General features: G+C 40.0%; 2 protein-coding genes across 2 annotated transcripts; one reads left to right on the forward strand and one right to left on the reverse strand.

Annotated features, from left to right (window-relative positions):
• The first annotated feature begins 320 nt into the window (after window positions 1-320).
• On the forward strand, window positions 321-21,664 carry LOC110067034 (rho GTPase-activating protein 5-like). Its single transcript, XM_020774306.2, has 19 exons — window positions 321-2,176; window positions 7,435-7,543; window positions 9,026-9,164; window positions 9,510-9,717; window positions 10,891-11,058; window positions 11,728-11,900; window positions 12,471-12,555; window positions 13,305-13,486; window positions 14,105-15,132; window positions 15,592-15,820; window positions 16,381-16,608; window positions 16,878-16,984; window positions 17,425-17,475; window positions 17,636-17,683; window positions 17,970-18,249; window positions 18,689-18,766; window positions 18,860-18,991; window positions 19,467-19,572; window positions 20,107-21,664. The coding sequence occupies exons 1-19, from the start codon at window positions 429-431 to the stop codon at window positions 20,285-20,287; spliced, it is 5,280 nt and encodes a 1,759-aa protein (XP_020629965.2). The 5' UTR covers window positions 321-428; the 3' UTR covers window positions 20,288-21,664.
• Window positions 21,665-21,970: 306 nt separating this feature from the next.
• Window positions 21,971-23,875, reverse strand: LOC149098806 (uncharacterized). The gene has a single exon (XM_089277404.1). The coding sequence runs from the start codon at window positions 23,781-23,783 to the stop codon at window positions 22,863-22,865; it is 921 nt and encodes a 306-aa protein (XP_089133530.1). The 5' UTR covers window positions 23,784-23,875; the 3' UTR covers window positions 21,971-22,862.
• Window positions 23,876-24,134: the final 259 nt, after the last annotated feature.

The following is a 24,134-nucleotide window of genomic DNA, read 5'->3' on the forward strand; positions in this document are numbered from 1 at the left end:
CAGCTCAGTTTTGAACTCAGTACAAAAGGTCAAAGTCGCTCTTCATTCTGGAAAAAAACCGCGCGCTTTGTACGAAATACCGCGTTCTCCGGTGTTTATGAACACCTCCCCTGTGCGGAATGCTCATTTTTTGTAAGCTTCCGGAACGCATAAAACGCTTCTTTGACAAACGAGTACCACTTTGCGTATTGTTTAGTGTTTTCGTGTATGACTCATACACTGCTCGAGGCTATTTTCGCCGCCAACCAAACGAGAAATTTGAGCCCAATTACCTCAGTGATATTTTTGCAACCCGGCTGTGCATTACAGCATAGGTCACGTGACTTCCTCTCATTTATCAAACACAGAAAAATCAAAAATGGCGGCGAATTGTTGGAGATAGTGGTCGCGGCAAAGAACGCTTGCATCTTCGGCTTCGAAGCCTCGTTATGTCCAAGAAAGGGAGTGAACCACGGAGCGTAAACGTTGCTGTTGTGGGTTTGTCTGGATTAGATCGAGATCAAGCCTTTTTTGGCGTTGGAAAGTCGTGTTTGTGTAATCGGTTTGTGCGGCCGTTGGCCGACGAATATATTACTGAGCACTCTTCGGTGTTCAGTACGTCTGACTTTGGGGGCCGAGTGCTGAATAACGACCAGTTTTTGTACTGGGGCCATTCGACGAAGACAGCAGAGGATGGCAGCGAATTTCTTATTCATGTGATAGAGCAGAGTGAATTTATTGACGATGCCACTCTTATGCCTTTGTCGCGTGGTGGGCAACTTACGCCGTACCCTAAACGCTGCGCGATTTCAAAGCTTTCTTCCCCCGAAAAGTTGATGTATATTAGTCGAGATCAGGTGGCTTTGCAGAATGACTACGAACAAGTTAATTTACCTGGTGGGAAGGTTGCTATCGATGGCTTTCTCGTCGTGTATGATGCCGAAGCGACGCAGTCCAAACGGCTCGAAGAACAGCAAGAGCGGCTGTTGTCATCAATTCTGACTTACGTGCAGAAAAGTAAAAAGCCTTTCGTTCTCGTAGCAACGAAATGCGATGATACACAGCTTAATTTACTTCAGGAGGTTCATCGTTTTGCTCAGTCGAAAAAGTTGAACGTTCCCATCGTTGAAACCTCTGCTCACGAGAACGTAAATGTTGACCTAGCATTTCTAATGTTGGCGCAGCTTATAGAACGTGGAAGGGCGCGTTCGAAAGTCATCCCTTTCACAGAGGCGCAGAGAACTCAGCGAGAATTATTAGAAAAAGCTGTACAGGATTTTCAACGCCTTATAGATAGGACAGTGACCGACTTTCGTGTGATCTGGAAAAACACGAAGAAGTTGATCGAAAATGAAAGGGAATTTCAAACACACCGCGATCTTTGCGGCTCGGAAGCGTGCAAGAGACTATTCAATAAACACATTCGCAAACTGAGGAAGGAGTTTGAGGAGAGAAAGTTGAATGGTTACTTATCGAGGCTGCCTAGTGCTTTGGACGAGCTAATGCCGAGTGCATCCTCGATGGATCTATGCCACTGGAACTGGCAAAATTGCCAAAAGGCGATTCGAAATCACAAAGAGTTTGAAAAGTGGATGATCGTTTTGCCCGAGGAAACGGCGTGGAATGAGAGCGATCATTTACTGAGCGACGATCCACGTGTTCCCTTTGATATTCTGTCTCTCCCGCGAGCAGAGCAAGTGTTTCAAAACCACGCGGAGAAGTTGAAAGCCGAGGAAAAACGCCTTCGAATGATGAACGAGTTTCGAAAACTGTTGGAACTTACGCCGCAAATTCGACCGGGTACAAGCTGGTTAGAGGCGGCGGTACTTCTTGAAAACGAGGAAAGTTTTCAGTACTTGAACGACACAGACAAAACAAAAATTTTTGACACCTATCGACGAGACATAACCGAGAAAGCCAAAGCCGATTTTCAAGAATTGTTATTCGAATCAGCAGGGTTGTTTTCAAAACTGGAACCCAATACGCGCCCCTCGATCTCTCAAGAAGACATGAGGGTAATCAAAGAAGCGCTGAGCGAGGACGATCGCTACAAACAGCTTGATAAACTGGACAGCGATCGGGAAATTGGTTTGATAAATCACATTGCGTTGTTGTACAGTCCAACGAGATGTCTGAGCGGAGCGGAGAGGTGTCGAGATCGGCTCATGCAGGAGATTGTGGCCACAACCACATACAGGTAATGTTTTATCTACTGAATAGCGTTACTTTTGTCTTCGAAAAGATGCAAGTTTCAACGGTGTCAATTTAACTCCATTACGATTATCATGCCTCAACCACTTTTAGATCGCTCGCCGGGTGGCGTATATTTTCTAATTTTTAATCGGTTCAACTTTAATCACTGGTTTTATTTTACATTTTATATGATATTCGAAGCATTGTCCGAGCTCAGTGAGTTCTCTTAATTTTATGCACGTTCCACGTTCTGCAAATGATTGAAATATTCCATAAGTACACAGAGATTTGAAGTTCGTTATTTTATTTGCCAGCTCTTATTTCAAAATATTTGCACTTGTTTTGACAGAAGCTGCAACATTCCAATGTAAAAACCCAATGGGGCTGTGTTGTTGTTATGCATGTTCTTTTCACACTTTCCATTCAGCAGAAGGTTGTTTTGGTAATTTCACAAATGATATGTACATAAATTCCTTGTTGGAGATTTCTCATGCATGAAATCTGTTTAGCTGTCAAAATACTCGGCAGTTGTCCCTAGTATGTCTACCTTTTCATTTTTGTGCTGTTTTGGATAAGTAAAATCATTTCAAGAGATGCTTTGCACTTTTAAGAGGGTCTGTACCAATCACAGACCTAGAACTTCTTCCAAAAGAACCAGAGACAACAATTTAATTTTAACAGTCTTATATTGTTACAAGGCAGCCAAAACGGACAGACTAAAATAATACTTTTTTTTTATCTTCATTTGCATTATTTTTTATTAGATTCTGTCAGCTAAAAGACTTGTAATTTATTCATCTTCTGTGCTTGAAACTCTGTTAAACTTTCTTTTCCTTTGCCATTTGCGGTTCATTTGTTTCTCCTTTCATATGGTAATCAAGTCTGACAAGAGAATTATAATATCAATTTTTCTAAGCTTCTCTGTCTGAGAAGGCTTAATTTTTCATTTATTTAATTCACGATGCACTGCATGTCACAATTCCTTGTTTTGCATTGTCATTTAAAGTTACAAATTTATCTATGAAAATTAATATCTCATGCACTGTACACCTGTCTCTGTTTACACAAAGCACAATAACAAGTGTTGGAACACTGCCGTGCAATCGGTTTGAAGAATTCAGTTTCGGTGGAAGTAAAAGTTTACTTTATTACAGGGTTTATGTTTGAGATAACTTGATGCAGTTGTGACTTTGTTGTTGTCATGCGGAAATACATAAATTATATATTTTAATAAGACAAAGCGAATGTTTCACTTCGTTTAAAAAATTGATTTTTTTTAAGCAGATGAGCAGTACAGTGTTTTGCAAAAAGTGAATGTAACATTAACCTTTGTATGCTTTCCCACACAACAGAATAACAGATTGCTTCAATTTATGTCTGAAATGTGGTTCCGACAAAGGTAGAATAAACAGAAAAACTAGAATAATATCTTCAATTTGAAAATGTAAAAGCCCAGACCAAACAACTTTTCAGATAAAATAACAACACCATGTTACATTTTATCCATGTTTTGATCTTTCCAAGACATGGATGTGTTCATTTTAATTGTAAGTTTCAACCATGTCCAAAAGTTACAATCCATTGCAAACTAATTTAAAGGAAGGCTGTGACTTCATTGACATAATTGTTATGTTGGTTGAATGGCCTGTGGTGGTTTTAGCAGATTATACTTTACAAAGAAAGAAGAAAACAAATCGATTGTCTTAAGCATGTGACAAAGCGCCCATGGCCATCCTTTATTAACCAAGTTCCACAAGAAAAAAAGTCATTTTACATTTCACCAGGGAAAAGAATGGTTAACTTAATTAATGTTTGGCTCTTATATGCTAAGTGCTATCTTGAAAATCACCATGTAACATTTTCATCCGTGTATGTAGAAGGTTTCTCTTCATATTCAGCACTTTCAGTTAGGTTTATGATGTAGGGTCATGTAGCCTTGGGGTAAGAGAATGAGAAATATTTGATATGTCAACAGTCATATGGGTTTAAGTATTGTCATTTTTTTGCAAATAAACATGTCATACTTTGGGGGAAAGATTTAAGCGTTGTGACTGACCATTACAGTTACAGTTAATTAACCTGGTTGACTCTACAACTTGCCTAGGAGTTTAAATTCACAATAGACTTTCTTGGTCTGTGCACATTGACTCTATGAAGAAGCACTTCACACAAAACATTGGAGCACTAAAGAGAATGAGAATTCTACCTAAACAGTCACTTGAGGAATTATACTTCAAATCTATTATTCCCAGCATAACATATAGTATTTCAGTATGGGGAAATTGCTCCCCCTCTGCAGTGAATTCTCTGAACTTAATCCACGCAAGAGCTTCTCATATTATAAACAACCTTCAACCGTCGCTTGCTGATGACATCTGTTTCATTAAATTGAACTGGCTCCCTTTCTCTTACTTTTATAAAAAGTCCGTTCTTATGTTAATCCACAAAGTGTACTTTGAAACTTCAAACCAATCTGTTTGTTAACTTTTCTCTAAAAATGCAACTTCTAGGTCATCTCGCTTTCCCAATCAATTTAATATCATTAGGTTTAAATCTGATACTGGAGGAAACACTTTACAGTACAGAGGCCCTGTGATCTGGAATTTTTTAAATAGATTAGTTAAAGTACATGTACCTGAAAATTTTTATTCTTACAAGCAGATATCTAAGAAACATGTCAAGGACATTGCTGGGTTTTCTTTAAGCAAGGAAGCAACTTTGATCACTGCAAAAAAAGATGATTTTATTTATTTTTGATCTGTCTAATTTCTGGCAATATTGTCTTAATTAGGTTCTAGTGAATCAAATATGTATATATGATTATTAATTTTCCCCTGTACATAGTTCTTATTCTTTTGTTAATATCTTTTGTGTTTGTAAAATTTTATATTTTGTGTATAGTAGGTCCACATCAGCCCTTCGGCTGCCAAATCCCCTCTACAACCTACTTATCAAACAAAGTTTACTTACTACTTACTTACTTACTACTTACAGTTGTGTATACAATTAATTGATAGTTGTTAAAATGGTTGAAAGACCTTCAAGCTTGAATGGGAATATCTTTCAGGCTTAAAAAAGGTCATTTTTTTCTTCACCACTGCCTAAGTTGGGTACATGTACGTGTTTGTAACTGACTATGACCAGTCACATCTTAACACATTTTTTTTTTTAATCAAGGCGTGAAATTCAAGACAAGATACTTTAATTTAGGTATTTGAGTATATTGTTTAATCAGACTGGTCTGAGACTGTCCATGGTTTTCAGAAAGGAATATATGAATTTTCATCAAGAATCTTAATGTATGTGCACTGGTGGTGTAATAGTTTTCTTTAATGATGTCTGATATGCATGCTTTGATTTTGTAATTCCTTGCATATGACCATGGTTTGATTAGCTGTCTGTCCAATATAACCTCAATGACAACTTTATTTCTAAAACACTACTGTTATAGCAGGGTCCGAAATTAACTTTTTTCGGCAGGCGCCAACTGGGGACTGAAATTTTTTTTGCAGTCGCCATATGGAAAAATGTGGTTGCCAAAAAGTGTCATTAAAATTTTTCCTTCGCAGCGAAACAAAAACCAAAATTTTTGGTTGCCACGGGCTTGCCGGCAAAATATTTGTATTCGATGTAATCAGGAATTAAACCAGTGCTGAAATTATCTTTTGACCACTTTGACAGATCTACATTTCCACTGTATAGTATGTATTGTAGTTCTGTAAATTGCCTCAAAATTTTTCTGCCATTTTTTGGGTCCACTGATCAATTGATTCAACAAGTGAAATGGCTTACTTTGGTTGGGTGCAAAAGGGCCATCAAATGCGATCCTACTAGTGTCTCATGTCCAACAGGCTTGGGTGTCTCGAAAACCCAAATAGTCGTGAATAGCGAACAGCGAATAGTCCTGAATAGTGAATATAGCGAATAGTACGAATAGTGTGAATAGTCTTGAATAGTGCGAATAGTGGCAAACAGTCTTGAATAGTGATGAATAGTGGCAAACAGTTGTAAATTGTGGCAAATCGTAGCAAATAGGGTACCCAATATCTCACAGTCAACCTTGCAGCAACATAGGATGGGATTTTCCCACTAAAAAGCACAGACACTTATCAGGACAAAAGGTGTTTCTAAACATGATTTCTTCTGTTTTAACTGCTGCAAAAGCGTAAATACATCGTTATTAGGTTATCCTTGTGTTTTCTGTTTTCTTAATGTTGGCGATGTCCAGACAGCCCTAGCCTGAGTCGGGAGAAGAAAAGGTAACAAATTCGCTGAAATTCTGTTGCCTATTTGGATAATTAATTAATGCAGGATATAAGATCTAAAGCAGTGACTATTGACGACTATACGTCACTTTTCGCGACTGTTTGCCATCATTTGCACTGTTCAGGACTATTCGCTATTTGCTATTCACGACTACTCACTGTTCGCTATTCGGGTTTTTCAGACACCCAATAGGCTTTCTTTACTTTGTGTCACACCACTGTTTTGCTTACAGCTGTAAATATTACTTAAACTTATCAGTGATACCCCATACAGCTGTTATAGGTTAGGACATTAATTGAGAACACTGTGATAGTAATTATTATGAAGATGTACTGATGTGTATATTCATTAATCGACATAAGATGTCAAACAAGTGCTAAAGTAGAGGGCCTAAATACAATGGAATTCTAATGTTTTGATCCTCCAAGGGAAATGAAAATTAGTTTGAGAAATACTTTGAGAAAACTGGCATAAAATATAGTGTTGACCTGAGTCGTGGGAAACGAGTTGATCAGTGTTATCGGGTTTGAAAATAGAGCGTTTGTGAAATTGCGATTCTACCGTAACCAAACCCAGGTCTGATAGCCCAGGACAAGTAAATTTTGCTTCTGGGCAAGTGAAAATAGCAGTTTGGTGGTCTGGTGGGCAAGTGAAATTAGCCTCAGTAGTCTTGTTAGGAATAATTTTCGATCAAAACCAAGTCAGATGAGCAAAACAATGGGTTGAAAGTATGGATTAATTTAAAATCCAAGCATACTTGATTATAGACACTACCCAGTAAATGATGTAGTTGGTAAGGCATACACATTGGGCACCTATTCGGCAAGCAATATTTTAGTGGGGGCTACTGAAAAGTGAAATGTACTGGCCCACTGGGCAACTGGCTTTCAAAACATTTTTCCTGTCCTGAAATTACTGGTAAAGTGTACATGTAGTATGGTTTTGCTTAAAGTAGAAGTAAGGCATGTTAGTCACTCATTTGTTGTTGATTTACAGGCCTCAGTTCATGGACAGTAGTGAAACACTGGACAGTGAAGACAGCCAGATTAACCTGTTGATTCTGGGTAGTGGAGGTTTCGCCCAAGCAATGGAAAGTGAAATCAGGGTACGTAAGGGTGTAGAAAAAAAAATTAAAATCCTGCAGAGATTTGGAGGCAAATTGTGCAGGGTACAGGGTCAATTGTGTAGGATTGTGCAATGTTTTTGTGGGGAAACTGGCATCTAGAGGAATACATTACCTGTGTGTACACACATATCATTCCAGTTGCTCTAGTTCAAATGTTGATTTCTCTATAATTATTTGTCTCACTTGTCAATTGTTGGTCAATTGTTTCTTGTCTTTTTGTGTGGAATTTTGTGGATTTTTAGGAATTGTGCAGAGTTGCGCAGGTTTGACCAAATTTTGTGGTCCTGCACTCGCACACCCTGCCAGAAGGCCCAAAACTTTAAACATACATGTATATACATGTATGCGGTGTATAGATCTGCAGAAGTACAAGTTCACCAGTTGTGAGCTTGAGTTTGCCTGCCTGGTTTGACCATCTGGAGGAAAGTTTTCTTACAAAGAAGTTTGGAACAAAATGGTTTTACCTGCCTGTGAAAACCAATTACCCTCTTGAAAACCTTAATGAAACCCCTGTATCTAGGTTGTGGTGAAACAAATCTTATTATGTTTTGTTTTTCTATTTACATTTTGATGAATGGACTTGATTTCAGTTTTCCAATTTTTGTGGCCAATCAAAGAGTTGAAAGCCATGTACATAGAAATCATTGCATCTGTTTGCGGATGCTTATCTGTTTCTCAAACTAAGTGCATGGGCTTTGAAAGGCCATGGAGTGGCAAAACCGACATGCATTTAAAGACGCCTTAAAACAAACTTATAAACAAACAAACAAACAAATAAACAAACATCAAAAATTCAGGATACTGAAAAATGAATATGTGGCTTATCTTGGTTATGGGTTATTAATAAAAACCAAAAAAAGATAGCGTTGCTAAGGCCATAGTCACTTTCACTTGGCATAAAACTGGAGCATACATGAGAATTTAATGTTTGCCTGCTCAATCAATGGGCTTTTACATGTACTTTGTAAAAGTAATTTCATTCTACTGTTTATGGTACAAGTGTACAACATAAATGACACAAACTAAACCCAGGTTATCAGATGCATGTACTTTTTTTCCACCCTTTTGTCATTTCCTCAAACCCCAACTCCAAACATTCAATTCTCGTTAGCTGTTGTCATTCATTACTTTCATTGATAGTTTAGAGAAAATGAATCACTAGGTACGTGACCCTCATCATCATCATCATTTTTTTTCTTCTCTCCTCATGGAGAATGGGGCCATGAGTTCGTCTCCTTCAAGCAACTCAGTCTTGTGCTGCTACCTCTGCCTCCCTCCATGTCTTGAAACTGAGATGTTCTCTCTCCTTGTCCATCATTCTTTGCCATGTCTCTCTTGGCATTTGCCTTAGCATGCTGTGATAGATGATATGTAATTCTCATCCTTTGACTGTATGACAATGTATAGAACATTTTACGGAGAGTTTGCAGGGAATCTGATGTAGCTTTCTTGCCTTTTCAGACCCAGTGTTCTTATGGAGACCCAGATGGTTTGGAATTTGCTCTTGATGGACGCATGTATGAATTGGAATACCAAGTGGTTGATGGGGACATGGATCCTCCAGAATACGCGTTTGCTGGCAGTGACTTGACGACACAAGGTAACTCAAATATGCTCTGCTTTGCATCATCTTCTATCAAGTTCATTTACAGAGAGCTGAGTCAGTTAAATATGGCTTGCAAAACTAGTAAAAACATTAAGATATGTATCTGTTACAAGCCAGAGTTACAAATAATTAAATTCAAACAATCTACAATATAGCAAAATTAGTGTGAGGAAAAATAGCCTTCTATTAATAATCTGGTTGGCATCGAGTGGTGCTATATTCACAAGAAGTGGTTGTTGCTTCAGCAAACATAGATTACAACGTAAATATTGTTTTACTGCTTGAAATTATTTGTTTTATGCCTCTGGTGTAACTGAATTCCTCTCTCAATTCTCTTAGGCTGCTTCTGTGTGTATGGCTCACTCATTTCTCTTGACTTTGTTCGTGACTGTCTGGATGAAATGACCACACGGTCCAAGTACGACAGTATTGATGATTCAAACCCAATGCAGCTTCCTCCTCCGACATTTTTAATCCTTGCTCGGAATCCTAACAATGACGATATTATTCATCAACTGAGGAAGGAAGGCCAAGAATTAGCCTCCAGGTACACACGTACTGCTTTTGCAAACATTTAGATGTAGGTCAAAATTTAATTGTTTGCAGGCTAAGATGAGACCCAATAGGAAATTGAGCAATTTAAGTTTAAAGTGGACAAAACCCTTGTACCAGAATAACTTTTATATGTACATGTACATGTATTTTACAAACTTAAACATAAATAGACATAAATATTACACTGTATAAACTTATACGTACATGTATATTATACATGTAGTCCTTTTTGCATTTTCTAAAAGCTAAAGATATAAAAATTTGTCTGAAATAACACTGAAAACAATTTTCCATGGGAACTCGCGAAAAAAATTTCAAGGTTCAGAGAAATTGTGCAAACACAGGCGAAATTTCATCATCAGTTTCATTTCACCAGTACTTTCAAGTGTTTCATATCAACTTCAACGTTTGTTTTTGACATTTGGTGTTGTTAGAAATGATTTCTTTGTAGAAGATATTTAAAAAAGTTTGCAAAACAGTAAATGATCTTGGTACAAAGTTTTTGTCCACTTGTTACTCGGACTTCTGGTGGATTCCTTCTAATTTTTTAAAATTTGTAACTTAAACTGTGAATCAATCTCAGGGTTTCACAGATCAAGGGATCAGGGAAAATTGATGTTTTGAAGAAAAGCTAGCTAAAAGAAAAGTGAACTTTTTAACAGCGCTGATTTAATACCAGGGAAAAGCAAGGGAAAAGTCAGTGGCAACTATGATTGACAATCTGTTTTGACCTGAAGACAAGAGTCTTCTAGTTGCATAAAAACATTTCAAATCTATTCAGCAAAATGAATTTGAATTGACTCGTTAGAAATTGTATTGAGTAAATAGAGATTGTACTCTCAGGGGTGTCATGAACATTTTCAGCAGGAGAGCAACTGGTTTCTACAGGCAGGCAAAACGTTTTGAACCAAACTTCTTCATAAGAAAAACTTTCCTCTAGATGATCAAACAGGTGGGCAAAGTCCTCCTCACATGTGGTGAATTCACCCGGTGCCTGGCCCTAAAATGAAACCCCTGACTCTCAACAATCTGAATACTTGCATTTTCAACACCACACCATCTCTTCTTCCTCATGTAACTTAGTTTTAATTGACTGGTAATTACATTTATCTTTTATTCCAAGTTTATTTTATCAATTGTTATGATAATATTATTTTTGTTTCAGGTATGGTGCAACTTTCATTGATTTACCTGTGGCCCGTTTCTCCCCTGGCAAGATGATTCATGAAACACAAGTCGTGGATGCCATGCGAGGATTGCTGGAGAATTTGAAACAACAAGCCCGCACGAATTTGTCAATAGAGGACTTGAAGGAGAGCGAACCAGATTTGAAGTAAGGAATTGATGTAACTTCGACATCCAGAGATGTATAGTACATGTATATGTGTGCATTTACAGTCGAACCTGTATGTAATGGCCAACCTCGGAACTTGAGGAATTGGCCGCTTCATACAGGATCACTATAAATACTCACTGGGCGTGGTCTAATGTCAATTTTAATGACGTAATAATAATAATAATAATAATAATAATAATAATAATAATGATAATGATAATATTCACAAAAACACTTCATGCAAGGAAACAATAGGACAATCAACACTCTTTCAAGCGATCAATACTTTAAAGGTTCAGTGCCAACTTGTAACTTAATGGTATAATATACGTAATCTATAACTTAATGGTATAATATACGTAACATGGTGCACTGTCAACATCACTGTGTAATTATGTGAAACAAAGTAACTGAAAACAAGATAAAATAGAGGTACACGTCTACAGCATCTGTGCCAGAAAGAGATACAATGATGGTCACTGTTTGAATACAGTATATTGTAGTTCATGCACACTTATAAATACAGCTAAGCGTGTCTACATGTACATTCAAAATAGAGCTTTAACTATTCAGTTGATATTTTCTATGGCCACGATATACACATGCAACTTGTGTGCGCAAATGCTCTGGCTTTAAGTTGTTTTATTGTCATAAATGTTATTTCAGGATTGTGTTGTGTGCGATGTGCGGAGATCCTTACCCAGTGGAGCTGATTCTAGGGCCACTGCTTCACCATCAAAACTGTTGGCGAAGTTCTACCCGGCCAGACACTATCATCCTGGAAACTTATCTTGGGTTTGATAAGCGACGAGTGCAGATTACACTGACCTCCTACCACAGTAAGTCAGAGCTTTCTTGTCAAAAAGTAAATGCTTGTGAAGCAGTGTTCAGTAGTCTACAGTACAGGCACAAGTTAGCAGTGAGTAAGGGGTAACATTTTTGCAGCCATTTGATTACATTATTTATTCATAATCATTACTTTTCGTCACAATAGGAGGCTGCAGGGGATTATTATGTACAAGAAAACCGGAAATTGAAAAAAAACAACTTTATTTATACACTGCTGTGGTGTTGTGGTTTGGTTTTCACTCAACGCTTTTTTTCATGGTTATTTGAGTATCCCAAAAAGATTGGGAGGATTTTTTCAGGAAAGTTACCCACTACAGACTCTAAACACAAGTGAATGAAGAGAGAAAAAGTACACTATAAATTGCTCAATAAACAGAGCAAAATGATTCCAGTTAAGGGTTAAAAGTTGCTACCCTTGGAATTATCAAAGTGCAAGCCATAACACCGCATGCCTGCTCAGTCGTACTCTCCTTATCACATGTATACATTGTACAATGTAAACGTGTTCATCTCCTTTTTGCTTGAGGCACGTCTTAATTATTGTCTACTGTTCTTTGCAGGAGCGTACAGTCTCAATTACCAAATGTACCACGGCTACATCTTAGTGTACTCGGCAATACGAAAGGCCTCTCTAGGAACCCTTAGGTAATGCAATAACTTTGTTGTCAGACCCAGAGGCAGTTAGATATCTCTCTACACCGAAACACAGTTCTTCTTGGCCTTTCCGTTTTGTAGGGAGGGGTGGGTGGGTGAGGTTTTACTAGATTGGGTCCCGTATAAAAGCGGAGCGACTTTTTAGCAAATCATTGATCAGTATACTTTAAAACAAATTTCAGCATGTGCTAAGTTATGGTTTTGCTTCTAAAGTTACCGAGCTATCTTTGGCAGGGGTGAGAGGTACGGAGGGTGGAAGTAGAATCGCGTCTAAGAGAGATTTTCGCAGTAGCATACTTAATGTCAATGTATGAAGTTTGAGAAATCAAACTTATTTTGCTACTTGTATGTACCTTCCCGTATTCATTAGAGTAAGATCATATTGATACCAACACAAAGTTGACCAGGTGTACCTTAGATCTCTGGTAGAAGTTTTAATGTACCTTCTAACCAACCCACTGTAACTTCCCCCTTAAACGAACTACGTCACGGTTTGCGGATCTTGAAAAGCTTAGCTTTCAATTTTTCAAGTTCGTTATTTGTAATCCGTGTTAACCTTCTCCATCCTTAACCATCCGTGTTCCCATGTGGTTAATTATTATCTCTTTGGTGTTTTCTATCTTAGTAAATGACTATTTCCAGGTTTCCTTCAATTTAAAAGTAATTTTGTAGGTGGACAAAAAAACTCAAAACTACATTACTAAGCTCCTATAATGAAATCATTTGTTACTTTGTTTCAGCGGCTTCTCAGGGTTCATACCGCAGGTTCCCATCCAGGTGCTAGCAGTCACAGGCAGCGCATCCGGTGCCAGTGTTGTATTTCACAGCCATGTAGCGGCCTCTCTACTGGCTGAAGGCACCAATCTGGCAAGTAAACTGTTTGGAAAGTTCCAGACCACGTCTTCGCAGTTTCAGCATCAAGGTTTGTTTTCACAAGATGGAACTTGTGTGGTAATCGCTGTAATGCTCTGGGTTGGGTTGTTCGAAAGGTAGTCAACGCTAACCCAGGATTAAAAGTTATCGGAAGTATGAACTTTTCTGGTATAAGTTACATGTATTTCACTTCTCGTGTTTTGTGTAGTTTGATATTTTTTCAAACTCAGAACTGAAGGCCAAACAATATAAACAGAAAACCTCACCGCAAAGTTACAAAACTGACATCAAAATTTTCGCGTATCCTGGGTTAGCTTAATCGGACTTTGAACAACCCGGTCCTGAATGTTAGAAGATATAGTTTACATGTACCTGTTTTTCTTCAAAGAAGAAAGGAAAGAGGACAAACTTGCTGACCGAAAAAAAAAAGTTTCCCAAGGTCTGAAAAAAAAATGGTTTTAACTTTCTCGAAACGGCGCCAAAATGAACTGACTAGTCTTGGGAAATTTCCGTTGAGAAAGACAATAAATATGTTTAAGTAACACTTTTGCAGGGTAGTAAAACTCCGAAGACGGTTATAGCTAGTTAACCGAAAACGGCCAAGGATTTGCGTAGTAGATGTGACGTTTTTAACTTAGCTGTATTATTTTCTTTTCTTTTTTCGCAGCCGGTGCTTTCGCTGCGTTTTTCAACCAAGTATGGGAGAAGAAGAGAGACAGCGAGGCGGCGTACGCGAAGTTCCAGACAGAACAACACCTACGCTTGTCACAGAAACAACAAAACAATACAATCCGATCGAGGAACGACCCGCTACCAGAACCGCCAAGCAAGAGGTCGGCGCACAGCGAAGACGAATTCAACCGCAGACGAAGCCTCAGCGACAGACAGCCGCAGCCCATCTCTCCAAAGTCGGTGTACCGCATGTCTGAGGGGACACTAGATGACGCGGAGATCAATCCGTACGCGGTATTTAATTCCGTCAAGAGGCCGGTGGACGCTGCCAAGAACAACCAGGCGAGGGATTCGAAAGGAAGTGGCGAGCTACAACCGTACGCTACATCGACGCCGAACGCGCTGTTCCTAAGCCTCCAGCAGGGTGGAGTACCTGGGGCTACCCCTCCAAGTGACAGCGTTTGGCAGAAGAGAGAGAGCAAGACAGAAGATCTCTACGCTCAAGTAGACCTGTCGAGGAAACGATCCTTCAGAAAGTCCAAAGATCTAACCATGAACGACAGTGAGGTCAACCTGATCGAGAACACTCTCTACGCGAACAACAACCTGGTGCAGTCGCAAAAATCCGCCCGAGAGACCCCTCCCACGACGCGCGAAGCCTCACCACCCCTCCCCAAAAGGAACTATGACTTGAGCGAGGACTTCCCACCGGCGGACTCCAGAACAGACACGCTAAGGAGCGTCGACGATGAGGGCTATAACACGTTCAAGAATGATGACCGCAAAGAAGAGAACCCCTACGCTGCTGTAGCCGATGTCCAACCCAGACCTCCGTCCATCGCGGTGGAAGATCCTTATTTTCTGCGCGTCAAGGAGAAGATCGACTTTTTTAATAACAAAGTGGTGATGCCGAGACAGGACGTGTGGGTGAAAATGGACGCCAGACAAGGAGAGGTGCGCTCATCAGTGCCTGATTTACACAGAAAGGGTTCAGACATGGGGGCACCGCTAGCGCAACAGGAGGTAAAAACGTATTGTGCTACTAAACCTCTGCGATCTCTAATCTGCCTCTGCTGATTAAAAAGAGCAGCATTTACATGGTGTATGCCGCGAAGTTTAACGTTATTTTTTCGGTGTGCAAACTGAAATCGCATTCAAAGAATCAAGAAAATAAAAACTACCGCAGCAAAAAGTCCAAAATGAAACAACCGGTGTGTAGTTGGGGGATGGGGGGTGGTGTACTGTTACGTAAACGTGCGATCTAAACTAGAAGAAAACACTGCATACACCTTGGGCAAACCGGCCCTCTTTGAGTAGGCGGTGCTACGACCATTTGCTCGCAGGCTTGAAATGGGACGGGGAGGCTACATCTATTCCTCGAGCGGAGAGGGCGGAAGTTTTGGGGGGTTGATAGGGGAAGTTAGTAAACTAGGCACCCCAAAACAAAGAAATAACCTGTGTCCGTTGCTGTCGTTCTTCCAGGATGTTAGCGACCCCGAATACGCCCAAGTGCAAGAGGCTTTGAAGAACAAACTAAAGGTGTCGGCAAATTCGAATTCTCGTCCAACCATTTACGCTGTGGCAGTGGTGGAGGAACCCAGCGTGTCGGACAATAAGCCTAAACAGCACGCGCGAATCACATCTAAAGGCTCTTTAAGGCTGGCGCATTCCGCTGAAGACGTTAGTACACTGGAGAGAATATCAAGACGAGGTGAGAAAAGTTCTTTATTGTGGGCTGTTACACTGATCAGTTGGTAAGTGCGCTCGCCTCTGGATCGAGCGGTCCGGGTTCGAACCTTGGCCGGGTTGTGTTCTTGGGAAAGACAGTGCTTCTGTCCACCCGGGTGTAAACTTAATGCTGGGTTGAGGGGGGGGGGGGGTGGGGGGAGGGGGGGGAGGACGTTTACCCTGCAATGAACTAGCATCTCATTCAGTGAGAGTAGAAATACAGCTGGTGACTTCATGCTATTGAAACTGAGATAAGCACCGGTCTGATGGGCTCGTATACAAACGTATACCGCGAATCTCACAATTTAAGCGCGCCGTCGCAAGGTAGGCGACACAAAACTTACGCCACATACACAACACATCCTCGGTTAGAATCAGAATGTCGAAAGCTTCAAAATGTACCATCTATTATTGAAGCTTTCGAAATTGCTGATGTTCCAAATGTACCATATTTCGTATTTATCACAACTTGTTTCTTCTTCGTGCAACACTTGCCGGGCGTCGCGGTATTCCTGACACAATTACTTTGATTGCAATTTTCAGACACGTTTGGTCGACCAGTCACCGGAAGACGTGAACAGAGAAACTACAGCGCCACTTCCGATCAGGGCACTGGGGACGAGGCGACTCTGCCTCGAACTGAAGAACGCCCGGCTAAGAAGAAAAGCGGGATTCGGCGTTCCCGAAGTACCACGCGAAGCAACCAGTCCCCCACACCTAACGTGCCCACACAGCCTAACAAGAAACAACTCTTCCCTGGAAGAAAATCAGGTGAGAAAAGGAGTGGCGGTGAAAGGAGAGGGGTGGAGTGCGAGTAGTGAGAGAAGTGGGGGCGGGTGGGGGTTCGAAGAGTTGTCGTGTACCTGATGACAAAGTAAAACATAGTAGAAAGATAGATGGTAGAGAGATTTGCTTGCAGCTGTGATTTTTCAAAGTCCACCTTTGTAATCCTTCTCAATCTTTCCTAGTCTTAAACCATCCGTGTCTCAAACCTTTCTAACTGCGCCAACTAACTGGGCTTGATTGGTTCTTTTTTTCAGCTAAGAAGGAAGGAAGGAAGGGTGGTACAATGTCTTCGAGCCAAGAGGACGAGTCTTCTTGGGCGAGCAGTATGGAGGCGAGAGTAAAACACAAAGGACTTGTCAGGGTGCGTACATGATGGGGCGCGTGCTGCCCTTCTTGTTAGACTTATAGGTTAACAAGGCTTGTGAAGGGATTCGCTATCTCGTGGCGTTTGCAAACGGTCTCTTTACTGCTTAATTTGCTCATCAAAGTTCCCCCCCTAAAATAAGGCTATTTGAGGCTAACGAAGTGAATGTTAATTAGTGACGTATCAATTGGTCATTTGACGATCGTTTGGAATGTGGGGCGTAAATGGCTATTGGTACCAACTCTTATTTGAGGGGAGCCCGGAAAGCGCGTTATAACCATCTTCGGTGTGGTAAAAGCTGGCCTCTGAAAGCAAAAAGATTTCCGCTTGCTTGGAACGGCAAGTGACACTCCGTCTACGTTGACAGGCTACACTGTAGCGACTGTAGCCGTGTGTGTTACTGTAAAGTAAATCGTGTTTCTTGTTGTTTATTGTAGCCCACTCTGCTGGATCTTCCGCAACGACAGTCAGATCCGGGCACCGAAGAGGTACGTTTTGAGCTTGCAGGTTGAATCATTTTCAACATAGAAATAATTTAGTTATAAATAATTTATGTTTAAACAATTTAGTTCTAAATAATATATTTCTAAATAATGTATTTGTAAATAAATTATTTCTAAATCCAATTCCCTCGGTGTTCTTTTGTAGGAAACGGAGGATGACCCTGGCTCCCCGGGACACAAGCCAAGGAAATCGGTGAGTGGGAATCGCAATCGCAATGGGATGTGTAACGCAAGTGAGAAAATGTTGTCACGCTGCGACTAGCGACTTGTATTCAAAATGCAAAGTTTGATTGTTATGTCACGAAATCATCAATTGCGCTCGAGGAATAAATGCAGATCAAGATAAATTATAAGCGATAAAAGGTTCGAGGTGAAAGCAACTAGTTAGGCAGCTTTTTAGCAGCGAGTAAAAAAAAAAAATCTATCTTAATAAGAAAGCATCGCACTGTTTCTCAAATCGATTTTGTTGTCTTTTTTAGCCGTGGTCGTCATCCAGAAAGAAGCCGTCACGCGAGGAGCGTGAAGCGCTGAAACAACGGAAGAAAGAAGAAAAGAAGTCACGAGAAGACGAGAAACGCTTGAGACGACTAGAGAAGAAAAAACGAAAAGACAAAGAAAAAATCGACAAATTCTTCGAAAGTAGGCAGAAAAAAGTCAACAATTTCACGTACTTTGCTCAGCCACTGGAATCGATCTGTGAACCGGGATCTTATGTTCCAGTTTTTATTGACAAATGCATCGAGTTTGTGGAGAATGCAGGTAAGTCACGCACTCATGATGATCATGATATTAATTTAGAGTACAGTGATTGCGTGACCTCACTCCTCGCGATGTCACGCGATCATTGTAAGCCTAGCGAGATTAGTGGTCACGTAAGAACTTTTGGGATTCCCTCAAGAACTGAAAAGTTTATTCAAAATTTATCATTGAGCTGAGCAACCTTCATCCGTTTTGCGTTGGTTTGGGTTTTCAATTTTTATCATAACATAAACCGTTTTCTGTTGATTTGATTGAAAAAAATTTTCAGCTGACACAAAAGTCGCTTGAATCGGTATGAATGAAATATGGTATGTTTGAATCAACCAGAATTCTTCGAGAAAGACAGCATTCTTTTTCGGGATTGAAAATTAAACATTCTTTCCGTGTTTCTTGAATCTTAACCAACTGCATTCTTTCTTGTTTTGTGTTCACGTAAAAGGAATGCAAGTAGAGGGAATTTACAGAATCAACGGCAATCAAGCAGATATTGGCCTTATCGAACAGAAAGTGGAAGAAAGTGAGTATTCTTCAAGTGTTATTCACATTTTGTGTTGATACAAAATGTTTGAATGATTCAAAAATGAATCGAGATTTTCCTCTTGTGTACCAGATCCCCAAGTGGAGTTGGCCGAGCTGGGGGTTGGAGTCCACGCGGTGACAGGCGCGTTCAAGTCCTTCCTGAAGCTTCTCCCCGAGCCAATAATTCCGGGATCGTATCAAAACGCCTTCCAAGATGCTATGAGTAAGTTGTTAAATGGAAAAATGTTAGCTTTAGTTAGTGTGAGACTCTGAACAGCTCACGCTTGTGCTAGATAGAACTGTTTTGCGGCCACACACCAGTCATATGCAGCTTTTGCCTCTCGCTTCTTTATTTAGTGGGTATTTTCCCGCCTTTTTTTGTGATACCGAGCTCTGCGCATGCTATTTCCCCGCGCTTTTATGTCAACTTGGCGCGGTTCTGCCAACTTTCTTGACAGTCGGTTCGCGCCGGACAGACATGACGTTGATTTAAATTGAACATAACCCGTAGCTAGACGAAACTTCTTATTGAGGCAATATCAAGAAAAAAACGCTTCTTTCATATTGATTGTATTTTCTTTACAGTAACTTTAAATAAATAATTCCAAATGTTTACCGAGGCCAGTGCCTCGGTTCGCTTATCACTAGCTTCGGCCCTGATGGCAACATTGTATCGTGTTTTTCTTGTTCTTTTGCAGTTCATGTTGATGCCAGCAGTCGTTTAGCTCGATTAAAGCAGCTTCTACACGACATACCACCACACAACCTTGCTGTTGTCAAACGAATCATGTTTCATCTTAACCGGTACGAAGCATTCTGTAATACGTGTTAACAGGAGGCTGATTAAGACTTCCAAGGTTACAGTGTTGCACATTTATAGCACTCAAATTTGACCGGCAAATTCATGCTATTCAAACAAACAAACAAACAAACAAACAAACAAACACATGAACACATAGATACATAAATAAGCAAATAAGCAAGCAAAACTATGGCTTGTGCCAAACAGAGAAAACTGCTTTAAAAGTTTTGAAATTCCTTATACGTTACACAGATTTTAGAACTTTGCGGAATAAATCACATGACAAGAAATTAACGATCACGATGTAAATTAAAGTGAATTTTTAAAGTGGCGTTCATTTTATGGATTTAAATTTGCCATAGTAATATGAAATGTAAATCAAAAAAGTGTTGCTACCTCCGAGAGAACCAAATGTTACATTTCAATGATTGTAAACATGAATTTCTTGTTGTGAAGGATAGGGAGAATTTAGGGATTGGTCACTTTTCAGTACTGGGATGGATTCAAGAGTCACTTTTTGCCATATTTTCTTGCAGCGTGACGGAGTATTCCAAGGACAATCTCATGGAGTCGAGGAACTTGTCTCTGGTTTTATTCCCGACCATCATCCGCCCGGATTTTATCCGCCTGGAGATGTCGACACAGATGTACTTTATTTTGTTCATTCAAACGTGTATAGAAAAATGCGACTACCTTTTCTCGACCGACGAAAACTGAGAGGCAGAGAAAGATACAGGATTTACTTCGATCAGTCGCCTGTAAAGTCTTGTTTTGTCGCCGTGCAAGTTGCATCCCAGCCTCGAGAAATGGTGTGTTATGGACATTGTACCTGTGCGAAGCGAAAGTAATGATCTCTTAAGACAAAGGGACAATCTGGCTTCGTGTAAACAGCGTTGAAATGTCCCAAGAAGCAGAGGAAGTTTGTAGCGTCAATGTGATACGATAATTGACGTCTGCAGTCGTTGGCAGAGTGACCATTTAACGTCATATTAAAACTGTGAAAATTTTACAGCGTTGGTATCCCGTGCTGCAGTGCAACCCGCTCCATAGGCGAGAAGTCTGAGTCGAGCGGAGTGGGAGATACGAGTCGTTCCAAGTCGAATTCAGTGTATTATACAAAAATTATTTAGCCTGCTTCTAAATATTGTATACAGATAGCTATGTTACTATGGGGAAAAAGACGTTTTTAGCTGTAAGCGCCCTGAAATGGTGATGTATTTCGCTAATTTACCCAGTTTTGTTAGGAATTGCTGTGCAGTTTCGAGAATTTATTTGGACAGAAACGAGGTGTTACAGACGAGAATTATTTCTGAAAACATTCGTCTCTAGAATTCAGTTCTTCCCTAGTCAGCTATTTGTATGGTGACAAGAAGCTTGTTCGGTCAAAATTGCTCAGCGTTAAGTGTTTTCGTTGCTAAGCAACAAGTCTTTCTGTGATTGGCTATCAAAAGTCGAAAACTCTTCGGGTGATCCGAAGATCTGCCGACATCGCATACGATCATGCTGATGTTTCGCGTGGCTGGTTAGACAAAACCAATTTTGTAAGAATACAAATATCATTGTTAACAAATTAGTTCACGTTTTCTCTTCATTGTGCAATTCCTTAAAGAGTAGGTCCTTTTTCGTCGTCCCTCAACAGCGTTTACCGTTCGGAAGACGTTATTTCCTATTTGCAATGTTCAGTAAAAGAAAAACAATTTTCGATATTTAACTCACTGCCTTGAAAAAAAGTTCACAGAGAGAGCACCTTTAAGATAGCTATTTGTAAAGATATAGTTTTTTATCGACAGACCGTTAAAATAGAATTCTTTGTTTAAATTGCCGCGTCTTCGGCTTTAATTCAGTAGTTTTTGTTATAAACGTCTGTATAGTTCACTCTTTGTATTTCTTGCTGCTGAAGTACTCTCTTTACTTTCATTTTCCTCGCTTGCTCGGTTATTTCAGTGCAAAGTTTGAACCGTTTGTGAAGCAAGCCACGTGAAATTTGTTTAAAACAGTAGCTAACTGCACGTATAATGAAGAGCATTCATACGTGCAATGAACGTTCAGAAAATAATAAGCGTAGAGCTGAGAATAAACCTAACGAATTCGCAACGCTGGTAAAGTGGTCATTTTAGGTTAACACTGTTCATGGTGTATGTGTGGTCTGACTGTACTTTCATGGATCAATCTAACCACTATTGATTTATCAGTTAATGCTATGGAAAACAAGCAAGAATTACTTAAAGATTTACTACTTGACGTTTCGCAGACAACGCCATTGTCAAGAGAAAATAAGTACAAGAAATTCAATACTTATTTCCTCTTGACAATGGCGTCATGATGACTCCGAAACGTCGAGTATTAAATCTTTCAGTAATTTTTCCGTGTCTTTGCTTTAGCAAATCTTTTTCGATCAAATGCTATCAAATTAATGTTTAATCACTTCAGACGTTTTTCATGGAAAACAAGAAAAGGAGACTTCAAACCACTTAAGGGTGTTTTTAACAGGCCATACCTGGTTATATGCCAAGAAATTGGCATGAACTTGTTCATTAATGAGCCCTTCGTTAGATACCAGTATTGAAACATCAATTTGAAGATGGAAGAGTGGTAGTGTTGCTTCCCAAAGTTAGTATATAAATGCGAGAAAGTTCTGGAATTGGCCAATCCATTTCAAATCGATATGAAATGTAACAGCATAATTCAGCAATTAACATTTTTGCCTGTTTGAATCCTCTGGGATTAAAAATGACAACCAAATTCCTGCCGTTGGGAACAAAATCTGTTTTTCTACTCTCAGACTCGTTTGGCCGCCATGTTGGTTTTCCAAAGTGACACCAATATGGCGGACCCGTACCAAGTTCTGTAATTTTCATAACATTGTTTTTCCATAACTTGGTCGCGATGAATACTGCAAAGTTGAAATTTAGGCAATGTATCTCTTTCCCTCCTACTCTAAAATCTTAGAGGTTTTCATTTCAATGCAAGCAGAGCACTATCTTATTGTTTATATGGGTAAAGGCTCGGGAAATTATAAGAGTGTTGACAAAGCGCGCGTGAGATTATTTCCTAGTTTCACTCGTCACCATTTGAGTACCTTTTAATATCGTGGGTGACAAATAACGCTTACAATTGTGGGCTTTTGACTTCTAACGAGGAATTTCGCGCCAAACGTTGCCATGGCAATTTTGTAATTTCACATGTGAAATTCTAAATTTACAATAGAATTTAGCGCCAAAACTAAGGAACAATTTGTCACCCATAATATTATAAAGAAAACAGTCAATGTAGTGAGCAGATTATGCTATCTTCACAGTCGCCAACCAAACACAAACGACTCGTCTTCACTTTCCTCCACGGATCCCACACTAACTGTGTTCTTGTTGAAGTCTCGGATACAACTCCGCGATGCAAGCGTCACCTCTAGATCTGCTGTCGTCTTGGGATGAACCTCACCCTCCCCTCCTGCGTCAAAACTATCGTTCTCATAATCCCCGCGCTTTTGACATCTTTGTAATCTCTTGTTTCTCTTTGGCTTTACGTCTTTTTCTTCAGTTTGCTCAACTTCGCCGTGAGCTAGAACAAGGCAAAGCGTATAGCAACTTGAAACAAAGTATGCTACAATTAATGCTATTAGAGCGCAAGGTATATTTGCACTCATACTCTCCCGCAGAACTTTGTCCTCTTCAGGCGAGCAGAAATAGACTCCGCTTCTCAGATCCCCGCGATTATCGGAGTTTGCGGTTAAATTACCAACGACGTGAAATATCCTTTGAAAACCAACCGCTAAAACGGCCGTCAGTACAATCCACACGGAAGTACAAAGCACACCTATATAACTAGCATTCGCAGCTGTTTCATGCTCTGGTGAGAAATGAGCGGCGAGTTTCGTTAACAATAGAATTACTGTTAGTACCCAGAAGATGATACACAAAACAGGTAAAAGAAGCCCAGGAGATTTCCGGTGGCGTCGAAGACTGAAAATCACGAGCACGAAACTAGTCTGTCCGACAGCAAGTAGGCCAAATGGAATTTGCCACCTTGAAAACTTTTCCAACTTGCAGCACCGTAAAATGTAGGGGTATTGCTGTACGGTTTCACCAGCCACAGGAATCGCTCTCTCGCACAGTAGACCTCCTTGTTTATGGTCGAAATCTAGTTCTTCACCGAGCAAAATGAATATGGCCAGGGACAAAAGGAAAGATTGTATTAACCAAAGAAGAAGGTTCATGTTCGCGATAATAACATCGGTTAAAAAAAAAAAAAAAATGAAATTGCACTTGTTGTTTTAAAAACGAGCGATGAAAAGATACATTGAGTGACGGCAGGGTCCAATGCTAATTTGTATCCTAAATTTACCTGTGGCTTATTGCACGTGGGGTGTATACCAATATTTATCAATTGGTTGGCCACCTGCTTGGCACCTGCTGACATTGGACAATAAGAGTTAACTTTTCATGCTCGGAGTTAATTTGATGAGCTGGTAATCTGTCATTCTAACAGCAAACAAACCGCAGAACTCCAAACATAATGTCAATCAGCCTTGCCTAGACTCAAGTTTGGTTTAGCCTTTTATATTCGT

This window comes from Orbicella faveolata, unplaced genomic scaffold, assembly GCF_042242905.1.
Source record: "Orbicella faveolata isolate gen_17 unplaced genomic scaffold, um_ofav_v1 contig_46, whole genome shotgun sequence".
NCBI lineage: Eukaryota > Metazoa > Cnidaria > Anthozoa > Scleractinia > Merulinidae > Orbicella > Orbicella faveolata.